The sequence below is a fragment of the Cryptomeria japonica genome, chromosome 3, assembly GCF_030272615.1.
Source record: "Cryptomeria japonica chromosome 3, Sugi_1.0, whole genome shotgun sequence".
In the NCBI taxonomy this organism is placed as follows: domain Eukaryota; kingdom Viridiplantae; phylum Streptophyta; class Pinopsida; order Cupressales; family Cupressaceae; genus Cryptomeria; species Cryptomeria japonica.
In genome coordinates this window covers 691,809,453-691,829,392 of record NC_081407.1, presented here as the reverse complement: position 1 = coordinate 691,829,392, position 19,940 = coordinate 691,809,453, and the positions used below count along the sequence as shown (strand labels likewise).

At 35.2% G+C, this 19,940-nt stretch overlaps 1 protein-coding gene across 1 annotated transcript in view; it reads right to left on the bottom strand.

The window, feature by feature from the left end:
• The window catches only part of LOC131078359 (uncharacterized), a 130,940-nt gene that overhangs the window by 31,648 nt on the left and 79,352 nt on the right, over nt 1-19,940 (bottom strand). The window contains exons 8-9 of the mRNA XM_058016032.2: nt 3,843-4,166; nt 3,618-3,682 (exon numbers count right to left, since the gene is read on the bottom strand). Of these exons, the coding sequence (XP_057872015.2) occupies nt 3,618-3,682; nt 3,843-4,166 (389 nt within the window). The remainder of the gene's footprint in view (nt 1-3,617; nt 3,683-3,842; nt 4,167-19,940) is intronic.

The window sequence follows — 19,940 nt, the reverse complement described above, 5'->3', positions numbered from 1 at the left end:
ATAGACTCGGAGGTTAAATTTTCCCTACTTCGATCGACGCAGTTTCCCCCCATATTTTTCAACGGAGGTTTGGGGGCAGCGCCCCCAAGGTGGGGTCAAGGGGCATCGCCCCTTGCGCGCTCCCTGTCGCGATACAGGGCGGGGTTGAGGGGCAGCGCCCCGCGAGGCCAAAAAAACTTATACTTTAATAAAGGCGTTGGGTGTTATTTTTCTATTGACTCGCCGAGTTTGGCGATTTTCTAATCTCTGTGTCAAAATGCCCAAAGGCTACACTGCTGCCATATAGTTTCATTGTCAAAATTATGAATTAAATTAATAAATTTAAAATTTAATTAATGTTATCTTTTAATTTTTTTTATTTTTAATAACAATTTGAATTAATAAGGGGCCTCTATTAGAAAATTTAAATAAAAAATAAAATATACAACTTTTTAAATTTTTTTAATATTTTTTAAGGGCCTTAGAATGGGGGACGTCTGGCCGTCCCCGGGACATACGGATGTCCCCCAAAGCTAGGGCAGACGTCCCCTCCAAAAACAGGGCAATTTAGGGACGGGGGGAAACGTCCCCTGGCCGTCCCCAAGTCCCCGAAACGTCCCCGGGATGGGGACGGGGGTTTTCAGGTCGGGGACGCGTCCCCGGGTAACTCTGATTAAATAAAGTTGTCTTAAAATTTGATAATTTTAAGCAACTTGCATTTTGATTTAATTAATTATTATCATGAATATTTTGATGACTTTAGCTGGGGACCAAAAATAAAATAATATAAAGTAATTTTTGGAGGGAAAGAATTATTAGTTATTATTTAAAAGTGACTTTTCTAGAAAGTTTCAGTTAAGATTATAAATGGAGGATTACGGGAGTCATTTGGCATTCTGTACATTTGATATTTTCTGGTTGGAACCCCAGTTGTGGAGTTAAGCAGACTCTATACCACAGCAGGACAAAAACCCTCAGGTGAATATTGGGTTCAGAGGTGCAAGATTCCTCCCAAGCCAATTGGGCGTGATTCACTTAGGGTCATGATTTGTGCAAAAAATGGAGAATCTGGTTGTCAATAGCAAGTCTCAGGTATCTAGGTAAAAATTTATTATAATTTGCAGGCAAAAGAATTGTCTTTTTGATATTGATATATGTGAAAGTTTCAGAGAACCGAGTTGCAAAGTGTGCATTCTAGAAACTTAAATAAAATGATAATAATAAAAAATTGTAAAGCTGGGTTATTTCCGACTGTATGTCATATTCAGCAGTAAAGGGATGTACCACTTCTAAGATAAAGTAGAAGGATCAAAGCTTTGATATTCAAGCTTAATTGCCTTTAGAGGCCCCACGCAACAAATGGTAGAAGGTTAAATTTTGGCACAACAGACAAGGAAATGCTCATGTGGAAATTTCCAACGCAGTCTCTGAAAGTCAAAGAGCGTCGCAGGAAATTTATGGGGCCCTTATGCTAGTTGCCACACAAAAGACAAGGGAGGTGCTTAGTTAAAAACTTAAAAACAATCACAGCTTCAAGTACTTTCCAAATCTGGCGTGGAGTCTTCAAGGGGGATCAAAATAATATTGAATTGAGCAATTATTCTAAAGAAGGGAATCACGGGTGATAAGAGACTTAACTGCAGGTCATAGTCAAAGCTAAAACAAGGGGTGCCACCTATGAAAGATGAAGTGACTGAGTTGAGTGATAATGCCAGCTTGTTTACATGTTCCAAGAGTGAAGAAAATTAAATGAGATTCATTGTTAAGTTTCTGTACAAGTACTAAGGACATCTATTCATTAAGGGACTGGAGAACTCATGCCTAATGTAAGGCTTAAAGGCATAAACAATACCAGCCGTAGCCTTGAGGAGTCCTTGAAAGGTCAGCACAGCAAATATAAGGAACTCATCACCCTTTAGCAAGCTATCATACATTTCTTTTGGAAGTTTTACTTATGCAAAAGGAGCCATACAGCCTTAAAGAAAAGCAAGGAATTTGCTGATTGACTTTCAATAGTCCAGGTCGGCAATTTAAACTGCAAATATGGATATTTAATTAATATCACTTTGCTGTATGTAAATTCTAAAAAGTATCAATATGGGACAGCACTAATACTATATTGTGATCTATAAAATATATCTCTGTTAATAATATTTTGCAACAATTTTATTTTAATGGAGATATTAGCCAAATCTGAAGTTTGGAAATTTATCTTGCGATATCTATTCGAAACAAATTGAAAACATAAACCAGATAGGTTGCAAGCAAACTGTTTGACAAATGCTGTACATTAGAACACTGGGATATTGTGCAAAAAAATTAGATATAAAAATTTGGCCAGGTCACTACAGTTAATGTATTAATTTGTTTTCCTTTATATATTTTTTCCAATTTCATTTTTTCTTTTAAAAGGTGCATGTCAAGACCCCTGTCACAACATACTTGTAGGGTGCTGCAATCAACAACAATGTAAGGCCCCATATCTTTTAGTATTATTGCAATCAAATCTCTAACAAGCTAGCATAACCAATGAGGTCAGATCCCCAACCAGTAGCCTTATAGGCTCTGCCATCTACAGCTGGTGGGAAAACAAGGGGTGCAATCATTTCCTCCACATTCAGCCCTCAAACAGCTTATCGCCAATTAAACCACCTATGCCATCCTAATAACTGATTCCCTAATCAATGCAATCTTCAATCCGTAAAGCAATGTCAAGCAAATTTATCAATAGTTTCCAAATATTTTGGCATCAAGGAATATTTCAAAGGACTATCAAACATTCTTTGCTGATGTCAGCATGACATTATCCTTTCCCTCCCAACTTGAGCCATCTCCAATGTAGTTTTGTTTTTCCAGTTTGAACTTTAAAGACTTCATTCTAGGTCATATTGACTCTGTTTTTTGAGAAATTTATTTTGTCCAAGGTAATTTTACAAGGGCTCTGCAATGGTTTCGAATGTTTTTCTATTTTGGTTTCTGAGTTTTTCAAATATTGCAAATTCTTGCAAGTGGTCCTGAACAATTCTTGTTTGGTAACTTTCAAGGTTCTAGTCAAGCTTGTCTCGTCTTTCAATTGCTAGTAAATTTATGCCATCCTAATTTTGTTTTCAATTCTAGGAGATTTAATATTGTTATCATTCTTCATATTAAATCTAACACTATGATCTATGCTTAGAGGTGAATAGCAGATCGCTACATATCATATAGAAAAGATTTGCATTCTTTTATTCTAATTTATTAATTTAATAATATACAAAATTATATTATAGATGTAACATTATTATTTCAAATATAAGTCCAAGATTAATACTACGTCATCTATTGCATTTATCTGTCTCACATATGCTAATTAATGTAATTATGTATGAAGATATAAACGTAACTAATACATGTAAAGATAAGATGTTAGTCTACACTTAAATTTGTTCATATTTTTATGTGAGGATATTAATAGGTGACCTTTCAACAGAAAAAGTAACCAAACAGATTTTTATTGTTTTACTTGCACCCTACCAACTTCACAAAACCATACTACGTGTCCCATAAGCAATTATATTTCATCTCCTAAAAATCACATCTTGAACAATTGCTTAGAAGTGTGGGGATCTAGAGAGGAGAATTCAATGTAGAAAATTTACTTGTAGCGTTTGTATGCCAAGCCTTTAAATGCTGCCCGAGCTTCTGCTGCTTCAAGATAAACAGCCTGCACATGACAACCCCAAATGGATTCCATTAACATCATTAAACAAATTAAATGGCCAGTCAACTTAACCAAAATGGCTCCCTGCCTCAGTAGAGTTCACATAAATATAACTCTTCTGAGCCACTCAAGGTAAAGGTATCCAGAGGTAAAGTTAACTTACCAATGCTAATGTTTTTGTTGGTGGAAGAATCACTCTTTCCAAACTTCCAAACCTTCCAAACATTGTCACCAAATCTAATTCAGACGTACTGAAAGGCAAGTTCTTTATGATTAGAATGTGACTGCTTCTCTTCACTTTATCCAATTTTCCCAAAGCAAGTCCTTCTAAAATATCCACATTTACTCCTTCATCACTTAAAACTTTTTTTGTCTCAGCAATTATATGAGTTTCTCCCAAGGCCATTCGTACAGCAAGATCATCAGCTTCTGGATTTAGCAGCTCACTCTTGCTAACTCCATACTTCCTTGCAACATTCTCTGCTATCTGCAAACCAAGACAAAAAGCAAACTATTTCATGCTGTTCCTGGAAAAAAAAATTTAGGTGTAATAAAAACTTAACAACTTTTTCATGCTTAATTATCTACAATCAAAATACTGGCATGTTATTTTCAAATGTATAGAAAAATTTACACAAGTAGATCACCGCCAAAATAAATACCCTAAGTGCTGCACATATCTTCTATTGCTCACTGCTAACCTTCAAGAAACAACATTTACTTTCCAATTTTGAACACTTGCAATAATCAAAAGGTACAGATATTATTTGTATAAGATGTCCAACAGTTGCTAGTGAAAGATAACTTTTGTAGTCTATATGTAATGTTTGGACTGGCCACCCCCATTACCCTTCTCTAAAAATGTAACTGCCTAAAATGCATGATATCCTGCTTGAATAGGGCTCAAAAGTCAAAACACAACAAGCAAACATCTGACTATCAAAATATTTCCAGCTCCCCATTAAATGGAAATCTATTGTCCCGGATTTTTGGATTGTCATGGTGATTAAGGAGATACCAGCTGTATCACTTACCAAGAATTATAGAAATTTTGTTCTAATTCTGTCACTCCATTGACAAAAATTTCTTTATTTAATGGCTACAATCCATCATTGTAATTTGTTTCACCAGTATCTATTATCAGTACTAAAACCAATTCTTCTTAACTTCTTCTACAGATCTCAGAGATATCTAGGGGGCAATGCTCTGGATGAGGATCTAGATGTGTTGTATGTGTGCAGAAGCAAAAAAGATATAAAGGTTTAAACTTTAGAAAGAGAAGAATGCTAGAAAAATAAGTTTTATTAATCTGTATGATCAGTATATGACACACTCACAAGGGAGATATTAACAATTAAAAATGTTTTTACATATACAATATTTTTACAATATAGGAAAATATTATTTAAGAAAGTGATTACATTAAATACATTCAACTTGCTGCTGAGATGTCTTCTTTGTTGTTGATGTTGATCTCCTAAAAATGTCCTTATCCGTTTTTAAAAAATGAAATTTATAAAGTTAAATTTAATATAGTGTAGTTTGATCTTGTCTCCTTGTAAGAGTTCTTTCTTCCTTGGAGTAACTCTGCAAAACAAAAATTTGAAAAAATGAATTTCATAACACTTCTCAAATCAAAAGAGGATTCTAACCAAATTTTCACTCTAACGAGAAATTATATCAATACAACAAAAACCCAAAACAAAATCCACCCAAATCATATTAGACCTTTGATACTAAAATATTACAGCAATTTTATTTTCCCCAAAATAATATGAATCTAAGTTACAATGTTTTTAGAATTCATCTTTAAAAAAGAGTTGCAGTAAATATCCCTAATTTTATATTCTTAAATGCATAGATGGCACACTCGCCGAAAACTCAGCGATTGACAAAAACTCGCCGAGTTTTTAGACCTAGCGAGTAGTAATGACTTCTACTCACTAGGAAAACTCATCGAGTTTTTGGCGAGTTTTAAAGAAAAACTCGCCTGCGTTAGCATAACAGCAGAAAACGGCAAAAAATACATGCATTTTTTGTTTTTCGATATGGTTTTGGGCTAAGAAAGGGAAAACTCACTTGGAAGGGCCACGCTGAGAGCCCACTATGCCCTCAAGTAATCGTCGAGTTTTTTGGTCTGTTCGTCAGGATTCATATATGGAATATAACATTTAAGTATAAGTGACATTTACTTTAAGTTATATTCCATATATACTGTCGAGATGTTTGAGAGTGGTTTCGGACCTCCAGGAGTTATAATGCAAAATCTAGTTTTTGGAGGATTCTTCAATTTTCCAGACTTAGTCAAATTTCAGGATCCTTTGGCGATGCCCCTTGACCCCAACTTGGGGGCGCTGCCCCCAAACCCCTGTCGAAAAATATAGGGGGAAACTGCGCTGATGGAAGTAGGGAAAATTTAACCTCCGAGTCTGATTAGGCTCCATATAACAACATAATTAGCATTGAAGAAATCCTGGTATTATATATTTTAGAGTTGAAAGTTTGAAACTATGAGTATGAATGATGAAATTTCAAATATGATGAAAGTTTGAAACTAGTTTTAGCTAGAGCTGGGAAGAGGAAGTTGTATTTACTTTTGGTTTTACAAAAACTATTTACTATTTTGCTTCCAGCCATCAGCATTTCTCATGAGGATGCGATTTTGTAGACACTTTGCATTTAAATATATCTAGAATCAGCTTGTTTCTTTTGTGTTATCATTTATTGACTCATTGGATGCATCTTCTCATTAAAATTTGCAAAAAAAATGCATTTTTTATTAAAATTAAGCGCATTTTTACGTTGCCGAGTTTTTCGCCAAGTTTTTCCGAGTTTTTCCCGAGTTTTCGCTGAGTTTTTTTCTCAAGGGCTTGGCGAGTCGAGCCGAGACGCGAGTAGTTCAACTATGCTTAAATGCTCCACAGGTAGCTTATTTCATGGATAAATTGAGACATCAAAATGTTAAAGCCCTAGATGAAATAATGGTATTTACATAACATATTTCAAGGGGCCATATGAAGGTATTTTAATCTATGTTCTATATAATTAGTGGATTCATAATTGTTTAGAGTGATAGCATTTCATCAAGTCAAGAGACTAGGTGAATTAGCCCCTAGCACGGGTGTATACATCCTCTTTAGTAAATTTCAAGGATGGAAAATTAAATTCAACAATGCAAATAAAGAGGGGTATGTGTAGGATCATGAGGGGCCAAACTAGGCCCTTAAGAGCTGATTAAAATTGGAAAAAACAGAGTTAGACAACTTGACATGAAAATTTGAATAGGCTATCAATGTAATTTAACAAAATATGTAAGAATAGAATATGTAGAAAATTGAATGTGGTTTCTAAGCTACTAGTTGTTTTATAGAAATAAAATAAAATAAAAATAAATAAATAAAACCAATTTGGTGAAAATTAAAAAATTTCAATGCAAGAGAACTAAATTTTCAAGAAAAAAGATAAAAAGCGGGTGTATATTTTACCAACCTAAGTACAAGAAAAACATTATATTTTTTATGAAACTTTAAAGATAAGTAGAGGACAAGTAGTAGCTTCTTCAAATCCAATGATTTTAGAAATAAAAGGCATTGATCTACGTAACTGCCACATGGGCAGCTGGTGCATTTCCATTAAATTATGTTAAGATTTAAATGACTTTTATCAAATTTTATAGGACTTTATAAAAACAATGTTATTATGAGGGCAATCTTGAATTTGTACCCTTCCCTGGTTTGTCACATTATGGCAATCCTGATTTTTGGAGTAGTATGCTTCTACAAAATCAGATGAAGAATGGACAATTCAATTCTCCATTCACTTCACCACTTCTATTTTAAAAAATTCAATATGTGAGGTTCTCTTTCGGGTAAGAAGATTTGAATTTTGTGGGTTGTCCACTTTAATCAACTCCCTTGTTTTCTTGGCAAGCTAAGAGCCTTTATTAAAACATAACACTATGGTGTTGGGTCCTACTCAAAATTTAGTATGAAAGAACCAAAAACTGCAGAACTAAAGACCAAAATAGTGCAAACATTTGTACTTTCCGCTACAGAGATTTATTTATTTGTCCTTTGTCCAGTTCCCTGCGATCTCTCTATCTCTGGCAAACTGAGCTCTATATGTAAAAATAAGCTTTTGTAGAGATTTTACATGATAAAACAACAACCGAAGTGGTGGGAACCAAAGCAATTTTTTCAATAATAATTGGTGAGCAATTAATAAATCCAGTGGGTGCGGCTTCAGGGTCAGGCGGATGTGGCTGGAGGATGAGTTGGTGCAATAAATCAAATGCACAGATGGCTATTATATTTTTTCGTCATCTTAGCACTAAACATCCACGTGGCAAGTTTCCCTTTGTATGAAAGCGCATAAATGTATTGGCCTCAGCAGGCGTTATTGTGTCGGCTAATTAATCTCAACTTTGTGAATAGAAATTTAATCATGGAAGAAATAGCACAGTCGTTGGAACTTTAAAAAACACGGTTTGACATCAAGCATTCCCAGGGAAGCGTGAGACACCTCCTGTGGGCTATGCCCACGTTAAAATAGCCTATCGGCTATGGAAACACTCACAAGGGAGATATTGTTATATAACAAAAAAATTTAAATGTGAGGGACCCCCCTATTGTTGAAAACTTGAATGTTATTAGAGATGATAAATTGATAATAATGCAGGTTCTATAGCTGGAGAGATGTGCTATTATATTATGGTAACCAATCATGATATTTGGGTATTAATCCAGTCTGCAATGCATCTAGCAGCTTCTAATTGAGAAGAAATCAGGGCATTTATCTGACTTGTAAGATAATGTCAATGCTAGGTTCCATTCATTGCTATGTATCGGAAGGAGATGTGCCTCAATTTACTTAAGGATCAAGAGGATAACTATATGGAATCTGCAGATAATTTCTCAAGGAGTAAATTAAGAATGTGCAAGGAAATGCATTCTTCAGCTAAGAACGCCTTTTATGCAATACAGTCACATAGATGGCTACTTAGGTTTTATCCGATTTTGTAGGCACTATGGGCAATAGATGTCCAGGATAGAAAGTGGATTTTACTTCAAAGAAGGAAAAATACTCTTAAAGCAGCTTATGAGAAGTGTGCTGGAGAAGAAGCAAGTAGAGATCCTATCAAATTGATGCTGTTAGATTCAATTTTGACAGTCACTTGATGATGCAGAGTCTGAACGAACTATTGATGATATAGATGCAAAATTTAACTTGCATTTTCCTCCTGATGAGGTTAAGGTAGAACAAGGCCAATTCAAAAGACCAAGCCAGAAATCTATGTACAGCATTTGTCGTAAGTTTGGATTGGGAGTTGTAACAAAAAAATTTGGCCTAACTCCCGAGCAACTCGGCAAAAATCTATTGCTTTTGTGTAAGGTACCCAGATTACGCATACGTTTACTTTGTAATCTTCACACTTATAATCCCCAGAAGGGTGAGAAGGAATCATTAAATCACAGAGAGGAAAAAGAGACAAACCTAGAACACTTTGAATGTCGTCAGGCATCGGGGAAGCCGCACTCGCGCGTTTTTTCAAACCGAGCCGAAATCGTGTTTTTTATTTTCACGCGACCTTTTCACTTTTTTTTTCCAAACCAAGCCGAAATCGCGTTTAGGGATGCGACCTTTTTTCTGCTTTTTTAAAACGCGATGTTTTACATTTTAGGTCACAATTTTTTGCGTCTGAAAATCACGATTTCTCAAAAAATATCATCTGCGATTTAAATGACGATTAGATCGTCTGCATTATTGACTCAAGATAAATCATGGTTTAGGCGATTTTTTAGCGATTTTTTCATCCTTGGTGGTTATTACTTTTCAACTGTTTCCTATGAGTACAAAGGTGTTCAGATCTGTGAAGCATCAGGTTTCTCTCCTATGAAAGCTTCTTCTACAGTCTTGTCCCTTTACAACCTACGAGGACATCCATTTAGAATGTAAAAAACATGGTCGCAAGTCTCTACCAAGGTCCAAAAGTAACATGGGAAAATCTAAGTCATGGAACATAAACTTGATTGTCTCTATATTGGATCTTTTCTTCGTCTATACAACCCAATTTTGTTGAGGTTTGTAAGGCACAATCAGCTCCCTCTTGATCCCTACATCCCTACAAAAGACATAAAACTTGTTGAAGGTATACTAGCCTCCATTTCCAAACCTCAAAACCTTAATCTTCCTGCCTATCTAATTCTCCACAAGAGCTTTTAACTCTCAAAACTTTCCAAAGACCTCATCTTTGGACTTGCAAAGTAAATCCAAGTTTTCCTAAAGAATGATCAATAAATCAAACATAATAAATGTTACTGACAATGAAGTTATTAAAATAGGTCCACACACATCCAAATCAATTAAATCAAAACTGATGCAAGGGCTTCAAACAGAGCATTTTCCATTTTTTCCTTGATTTTAGAAAGTTGATTTTTCAATCATTTTCGAACTTATGTTTGCTATTTAATATTTATTTAGAAAGTTGGCAATTTGTGTCGAAGTTATGATTTTAAATATTTAGAAGTTTCTCATGATTTTTTGTATAAGTTTGGAAATTACCAAAAAAATGGCAAGTTTTGAAAGTTGTCAAAAATTGCCAAAAAGTTGTCAAGAATAGCAAAGGAACAATTGATCCATTCTGGTGTCTCTTCGTGTTTTCATTAATGGTGTCATTTGTGTTTTGAATGGGCTACATCATCCGGTATCAAAGCAGGAAGATGGCTGGGAGAGGAAGAGGAAGAGTTCTTGCCCAAATGCATAAAGATATGTAGAATCTACAGAGACAAGTAGCAGAGATTGCAAACATGATAGCAAATCAAGGAATAAGAGGAAATAATTCTGATGAAGAAACAAGACAAAGAGATGTAGATCAACATGTAGATTATGACGAGGAAAAACAGTTAGGGTGCCTAGAGCACCTAACCTTTGAAGAAAGGATGCTCAGAACATTAGAAGGTCAAAATGAAAATGAAGGAATTAAAATTGAAGTTTTTGATTATGCAGGTAGTCTCAAACCAAAGGAGCTAGTAGATTGGTTGAAAGATATGGAGAAATTCTTTGAGTGGAAGTCTATGATAGAGGAAATGAAGGTAAAATTTGCATGCACCAAGTTAAAGGGTCATGCAATGATTTGGTGAGATCATTTGCAGAAAGAAAGAACCCAAAAAGAAAAGGAGAAGATAAGAACTTGGGACAAAATAAAGAAGAAACTGAAAGAGAAGTTTCTACCTGTAGACTATACACAAAACTATTTTCCGAAGATTTCAGAACCTAAAGCAAAATCTATCTACTATAGAAGATTATACGAAAGAGTTCTACAAATTGTCCATTCGTGTGGAGCACCAAGAAATTGATGAACAAATGGCTACAAGGTATGTGAATGGTCTAAAATTTTCCATCCAAGATGAATTGAGTATGCATAGGGTGAATAGTAATGAAAAAGCATACCAATTAGCTTTAAAGGCAGAAGAAAAGCATAATAGACAATATTTCCAAAGGAATAGAGGAGGAAAAAGAGGTATAGTAAATCCATTGCAGGGTGCTTTAAATTACAGTCAAGGAGAATCATCTCAAGGAGAAAAAAAATAGGTGATACCCAACATGACATGCAAAATCAACAAAGAAAAGGGTTTCAAAGGGGTAGAGGTTACAATGGTGTAGAGGGTGGGAAAACCCACGCAAGCCTTTTGTTTGCTTTAATTGTGGTGAAAAGGGCCATAGGGCATTTGAATGCTCAAACTATAACATGCAAGAATGACAGCAGGGAGAGCAACGTGGATTGAACTTAGCTCAAGTTGAGATTGCAGAAGGAGGAATTGACTCTCAATTTTCACCAAATGTGGGGGGGGGGATCTCATAATGAGACGAGCAATGGTTATCCCAATGAAGAAGCAAAAACAAACAAGAGTTTGTGAAGATTCTTGGCTTTAAACAAATATTTTTGGAACTAGGTGCACTTCAGGTGGAAAAGTATGTCAAGTTATTAATGATAGTGTTAGTTGTGAGAATATGGTTTCTAGAGAATGGTAGATAAACTAAACTTGCAGTGTGAAAATCATCCCCATCCTTATAGTATTGCATGGTTTAAAAAGGGAAATGAAGTTGTTGTTGATAAGAGGTGCTTGGTCAAGTTCTCTATGGAAAGGCTTATAAAGATGAAGTATGGTGTGATGTCATTCCAATGGATGCATGCCATGTGTTGTTGGGAAGACCATGGCACTATGACTGGAAGGCATTGCATGATTGCAGAAAGAATACGTATACTTTTTGGAAGGATGGTTCTAAAGTAACCATATTGCCTCTTGAGGATGAACAAAAACTTAAAAGTTTGATGTCTACGAGAGAACCAGTCAAAGAAATGAAGGTACCAAGTTTCTATTGTGTCTTGATGATGTAGAGAGAAGAAGGTGAAAAAATACTAGAAGCAGTTTCTTTGGAGGATGTTCAAGATTTAAAATATCACAGTACAACTATAAATGAAGATGAGGATGTTGTAGTAGCAATGGAGGAGAATGAGGCAAAATTTATTTTTTCCAATTTTATTAAAGATGAAATGCATGTGGAAGAGAAGCCAAAAGGAAAAATAGTAGACAAGAAAGTAGTTTACATTCTACAAGGTCAACATAATAGATATTTGGTACAATGGGAAGGATTATCACCAACAGATAGCACCTGGATTACAAAGTGGGAGTTGAAGAAGTTGGATCAAGGCAAGTAGCAGAATTTTGAGGACAGCAACTTGCAAGAACTGCAATCTTTTCAAATAGAGAAGAATGATGTGGGGGCTTCAAAAAGAGCAATTTCCATTTTTCCTAGATTTTAGAAAGTTGATATTTCAATTATTTAGATTTTAGAAAGTTGATTTTTCAATTATTTTCGAACTCATGTTTGTTGTTAATTTAGAAAGTTGGCAATTTGAATTGAGTTATGATTTTTAAATATTTAGAAATTTCTCATTATTTTTTGGATAAGTTTTGAAATTACCAAAAAATTGGCAAGTTCTTAAAGTTGTCAAAAACTGCCACAAAGGGTAATTTTGGATTACTTGACATTGTCATTTCTTTTGGGTTGTAGAAACAGATTGGAGGAGAGCAATAGTGAAGGAAAAATTGATCCATTATGATGTCTCTTTGTGTTTTCATTGATGGTGTGTCATGTCCCCTCCTTAATCGTTATATATACATATGAAATAAAGCAATTATTATTATTAATTAATATAATTACCAACAAATTGTATTACACGATTCTTCAAGGAGAAGAGGCACGATTAGGTGAGGGGTTCCCACGTCTCTCCAAAAGGGGCACGCAGATGTATAAAATACGTCTCAATTCCATTTGCATGAGGGAGAGAGGAGGACGGGAAGATAGAAGATATTAATAATCAACAAGATTGTCCAGATCAGAGGAGGATACCATCTGCAATCATCGAATAGATGGGAAATGATATAGTATGTGCTCATTAAAGGAGAACAATCAATAACACCTTTGTTCTTGGGGTTATTTTTCTGAGTTTGGAGCAGACTTTGGGGAATAAGACAAGGAAGGACAGCAAGGATAAAGTGCTCACAGAATCAGAAACTGTCAGAAAGTTACACGCAGTAACATCCCTGCTCACCGTAATATGTGTGGGTATCACTTCAGCAATGTGTGGGATGCACTAAATTGGTTTTTTTAATATAAGAAGCCTAATGAAACAAAATATTAATAAATTATAATAAACAAATAAATAAATACTGATAATAATATAATAATTATAATAAATAAATAAATACTGATAATAGTATAATAGTTATTATTATTATAATATTGACTGAGAAATGTTCTGCAGAGGAATATGATAATAATAATATATAAATATATAAAATTAATGTTTGGTTAGACAAATAAAATTAGAGTACAATCAGAAAGAACTATTAGAATATTTAATTATATTTTAGTCACCTATATTTAGTTCCTTGTTTAATGGTCATTTAGCTTTTTAGTTATTTAGCTTTTAAGCTTTATTTAGCATTTAGCTTTTTCTTTTTAGTTAATTAGCTTTTAAGCTTTATTTAGCGTTTAGCTTTTTAGTAGTTCACTTTAAACGACTTGTTCTTAATTTAGAACGTCGTCCTTGTAATCTCTTTATCTACGCTTGTATATTGTTGAATAGATTATCCGATTATTGAATTATTCATTAAATTTCATGGTATCAAAGCGGGTCGATGGGATTCTTTAAAGTTTGGCGAATTTTTTAATAAAAATTCATGGTCTTCTTTCTGGAATATTTTCCAGATTTTTTTATTGTTTTTTTTATACAAAAACGATTTTTCTTTTTTGAAGGTTTTTTGTGGGTTTCGATGGTTTCTTGTTTGTGGGCGAATTTCTTTGTGCTGGGCAGCAGTTCATTTTTTTTTTTAGGGTTATGGATATTTTCGGGCTTGCAACCTGGAGTTTTTTTTGCAGATTGAAAATTTTCCTAAGGTTTCTGCAATTTTCGACTAGGATTTTAACCCTTCAGTTCAAGTCGAAATTTTATTCTAGTTGTAGATTCTTGGTGTTTTTTTAGAGACCTCAACTGGGTCGTCGTAATATTTTTCTGGGTGGATCATTTTCTGTGCCTCAATTTTTGAGCCGACGGATCTGCATTCTGTTTTCAAATTCTTGGTGGGTTTTTCAAGAGCTTTTTTGGGTTGGTCTCAGATTTTTTTGGGTGCCTCGTTTTCTGTGCCTCGAATTTTGTGCCAACGAATTTGCCTTGGAATTTAAAAACAATCAGCGATTTCTGCTAATTTTGTGGACATCAGGAATTTTGGTGTCTTTTGGGCGCCATTTATGTTGTACATCAGACCTAGGGTTTCCGCCCCTTTTTTTTTTTGTGTTTTTTTTGGAAAAAAATCGTCTATTTTTTCTGGTTTTTTTACAAAAAAATCAGAGGTATTTTTTTATTTTTTGCAAATTATTATTTTTTTCTGATTGTTTTTAGGAAAAATTTCAGGTTTTAAGTTTGCAAAAAAATTTAATTTCTAGGTTTCTTCCAAACCTCAAAATTCGCGCCTTAGAATTCGTGCCAGAATTCTCCTCCAGGGTTTCAGATTTTTTGTGCAACTGCTTCTATTCTGATTTTTTAATCAGATTCTTCTATCTCATGCTTTCACTAGGTTGACCTCGTTCAACCTCCATTTCCATGATGGCATCTTTGACCAACATCATGTTGGAACACAGTCAGAAGTTCAACAACTACCACAACACCTGGAAACAGTGCATGTTCACGATATCTAAATATCGTTGCCTTGATCAGATTGATTTAGGCCAGACCTCGTCTTACAGGTCCCAGGGTTTTCACGATTTTTTCTTGAAAAATTGTTTGTCGGTTTTCTGATTTTTTTCCACAAAAAATCATGGGAGGGTTTTCACGATTTTTTCCTCAAAAATTGTTCGTAGGGTTTATAATTTTCCCTTAATATTTATCTCATTTGTAATCCGCGATATTCGCGTAAGATTTTACTTATCTAGGTTTTACCCTTTTTTTCCACAAAAACGATGATTTGTAACCTCAGATTTCTTGGTTTTCCGATTTTCTCCTCAAAATCGTAAATTCTCTTTTCGAGGGTGTTCCTGTTTCAAGGTTTGATGGTTTTTTCCTCAAAATTGTGCTTTGTTGCAATTAGTTTGGGTCGCACCTACCAAGGCAAACATCTGCAACCGTGATATCTTGCAGTCAGTTTTGGAGTTGATACTCTTTTGCAAAAAGGTTTGCCGATTTTCCTCAAAATCATGGTTTTAAGTTTCAGTTTGGTTACCCAATGTCAGGTTGGATGGATTTTGGTATTTCTTGGTCATTAACACTTTTCAGATCCAAGGAGGGTCTCCACCACAGTAGTGTTCTTTTCATTTGTGACCAAAAGACCTGCAGTGTCTTCTGTAGGGTAGTTAGTAGATAAAATGACCATTAAGGGAGGGTATTAGAATATTTAATTATATTTTAGTCACCTATATTTAGTTCCTTGTTTAACAGTCATTTAGCTTTTTAGTTATTTAGCTTTTAAGCTTTATTTAGCATTTAGCTTTTTCTTTTTAGTTAATTAGCTTTTAAGCTTTATTTAGCGTTTAGCTTTTTGGTAGTTCACTTTAAATGGCTTGTTCTTAATTTAGAACATCGTCCTTGTAATCTCTTTATATACGCTTGTATATTGTTGAATAGATTATCCGATTATTGAATCATTCATTAAATTTCAAGAACTCCTAAGTTAATTAGTTTAAGAAGCATAAGTTTGTATATATGCAATGTCCCCATTTTGAAGCAAGATTTAATAATAAATACTAATAATAAAATTAAAATATAAAAGAATAAAAATTAAAATAAAATAACTATAATTTAGTTAAGTTCAATGAATAGTTAAAAGGCATGAAATGAAAAGTTGTGACTCCCTCAAACATGAGATATAAAAGGGAGAAGAGAACCTCATTTGAGGGGGGGAACATGGGGGGATGGAAATGCAGATCTGTTTGTGAAAGTTGGTATCCCTTCAAAGGGCAGAATTAATGAAGAGTTGCACTCCTTCAAAGGGTGCTAATGGTGAAAGACTGTATCTCTTGCCAAAGGGCATACATGATGAAGAGGTCTGACCTCTCCCTCATATTGGGGGATATAAAAGGGAAGTGACGAAGACGTGAGGACGGAAAACTACAATTGCGGACTGCGAACTGCAACTGCGGGTTGCGGACGGCGAACAAGTAAGCGGTATTTACTGGCCACAAGGGTATATATGTGTGTGGACGTGTGTGCCACACACACACATATATATTACTAAATATTCTATCATACAAATATATACCAATTCCTTTAAAAGAGCTATACTAGGATAGTGATATTATCTCATGTGTATGTAGCAATGAATATAGGTATGTATGCAGAATATTTCTATGTACGTAGGATCATGTAAATGTAGGCATGAATTATGGATTGAAAAATGATAATGAGTTGTAGAATGTTATATGAATAATGCAGTTATATGATGGAGGCTATTGTAAGGAAATTCCCTTAGCCTAATTCAGGGATTATGATAATCCCTGGTAGGAAGTATATACTAAATATCTATATGCATACATGTTATGGCTTGGTTGATAAAGTTCATCCAAGAAGAGACGGATCTGGCCGGTCCTCTCTAGTAGACTTGGATGATGAGATGCATCATCCAAGGCAAGGAATTGATCATATATGATGGTCTTCCTTGGTATGGCTTGGGTGTAAGAAATTACATCCAAGACAGGAATCGAATTAACCTTCGATTTCCTGGTATGGCTTGGAACCAAGATGGGTTCCAAGAAGGCGAGCATTACAACCGCCTAAGGACATGTCCCAGTACTGCACTCGTATCCTTTTTATTAAATAAGAATTGAGATGAGTTTTAATTAAGTAATTGAAGTTTAATTGCAAATTAGATTAGTTATATATATATATATTTGTTGCATTCTAACAGTCTATTTTGCAGGACAGTGATCTCTAACTAGTAGGGACATTTTATGGTGTCATTTTTGTTATGAATTGGCTACATCAAAAACATCCTATGAACTTGTGCTCACTACTACGGAAAACAATGTCGGCATTCTTGTAGGGCGTGCAGCCCATGTACACTACTATCCTCTCTATCTTGAAGACCGACAATCACTATACCATGTCCTATAAGACAAGCGATCAAATATTTTCTGCCAAAGTACACACAATTGGTCATTGACATGCACCACGACACCATGTTTGATTGCATCAGCAAGCGACATATAAAGGCCACCATCTCACATACCTCTATCCAAAACACAACCAGGATCTTGACTACAATCTAAGATAATAAATCATTGATTCCACAATCTAGTGTAGTAAATTTTATCCATTTACAATTTCACACTTAGTTTGGACCCACTTTGGTATTTGTGCCTAATGTGAATATAGTTTATGTCTGAGTGTGCTCAGTTTATGGACAATTTCGATTAACTTGGTACATACCCCTATTCACGACCAAATCACAACTCAAAACACTAGGAATAGTATTAGAATATTTAATTATTATTTAGTCGGCTATTTTTAGTTGTTCTATTAATGGTCATTTAGTTCATTTAGTTTTTGTTTATTTAGGCATCTTCGTAGTTGTCATTTTAAGCTTCAATTTGAAGCTTCTGTCAAACAGTTTGTTCTTTTTTGAACACCGTCTTGTAATTGCTATAAATACATTGTACATCAATACAAACACAATTATTTTTTCATGGAATCAGAGCGAGGATTTTCAAGGGTTCATGGTCAAAAATCATGAAGGATTTTTTTTGTTGAAAATCGCAACCCTTTTCTGCAATTTTCGAAGGTTTCCATTATTTGTGATTTTTTTGGCTTGTTCGTGAGGATTTTTGCACATATTTTTTTAGGAAAAATTGTTTTTCTGCAAATCGCAACTTTGCAACCTGCGATTTATGGTTCTATGCCTACGTGTCGTGGCACCTATTTTAGATGCGACCTGTTCTTTTCTCCGATCCGTCTGTTTCACGGTATTTAAAAAAAAGAAATCTACGACTATGCACGCTGTGTTTTTTTATCCACTCGACCCATGTCGGGAGTTTTTGGACCATTTTTTTGCGAATTTGTCCTTGGAATCTGGACGCATTTCTTGTCTTCGGTGGCGATTTTTTTGTGTTTCCGCGCAATTTTTTCTTGCGCACGCAATTTTCCAAGCGACTATCTTCTTTCCACGACCTATCTCTGCAAACAAAGAAAAAAAAAACCCTTGTTTAGAATCTCAATTGCAAACATGCTCTTTTACAAATGACATTTTTTTCTTGTGGTGCTCAAACCTAACCTAGGGCTTCTGCAATTCTCTTGGCCTCAGGATTTTTGTTCTCAAGATCTATGTTTGTTTGCAGGTTTCACCATCGCCTAGAGATTTATCTCGGGCTCCATGCCAAAGCTTTCAGCATGTTTTTCTTCTATCTTGGGACCTGTGTTGGCGCATCAGCAACTTTTGCCTCGATTTTTGCACCTTCACCGATTGACTAGTGTTGACATTTGTTTATGTGATGGCATCTTTGACCAACATAATGTTGGAGCACAGTCAAAAGTTCAACAGCCGCAACTACAACACCTGGAAAAAACGCATGATGACCATTTTTCAGTATCAGTGCCCTGAAAAGATTGTTCTGGGTTACACAATCTCATCCTACAATGACAAGTAAAGACAAGGACAAATTTGATGAGCAAAATCAGGAAGTTGTCATGCTCATCAAATTATCTATTATAGATGATCAACTCCCTCAAGTGTCGTCTGGTAAAAAAGCTAAGGAGATCTAGGAACTCTTGAATGATCATCATGAAACGTCCAACAAGAGTCGAGCTTTCTTTCTAAAAAATATGTTGTTTTCTATCATGATGGATGAGAAGATGTCTCTCCAAGCACATCTTACGAAGATCAAGGACATTTGTGACCAGTTAGAGGCTATTGGCCGCAAGATGGAGTAAGAGGATATGGTAGTGATCACACTAAAAAGCCTCCCCTGATCCTACGAGAATTTCAGTGACACGCTCAATATCATTTCTACTAGTATTGATCTAAAGTTTCCATGTCTTTGCAACAAGCTTCTACAACAAGATAGATGGAAGCAATGCTAGTTCGTACTCCACTGAACAGGCCTTCACAACCAAAGCCTTGGATAAAAATAAAGTTAAACCTCAGACCTCCCAACAAAAAACAAAACGTCAATCTCAGGAGTCTTCCAAGAAGAAAAGTGTCCAATGCAACTAATGTCACAAGTTTGGCCACATGAAGAAAGATTGCAACAAACAGTTGGCGTTTGAGAAATCTCGACAAGGAGGGTCTCAGCAAAAGGCCCAAGCTACTACGCATTATGATCAAAAGGAGTTTGCCTTCTATGTGTTCATGGCCCAATGCCCATCTAATCATGTGAATTCATCTGCCTGGTACACTGACTCTAGCGCCTCTTGGCATTTCACACATTTTGGATTGGTTTACAAAAGTACACACCTTTCACTAATTCAATGATCTTTGGAGAAGGCGAAGAGTATATTGTTGTCGGAAAAGGCAACATTCAGATTTTATCTGGAGGGAGAGATTTGATATTTCTCAATGTATACTTTGTCCCAGGTATCAAGCTCAATCTGCTATCAGGCAGTCAGATTATGTATCATTCTCCACAGTTGGATGTCGTTTTCAGTTCGCACAAGTTCAGCATTGTTGATAGTGAAACTCGCACTACAGTTGTTGTTGGCCTTGAGGATCAT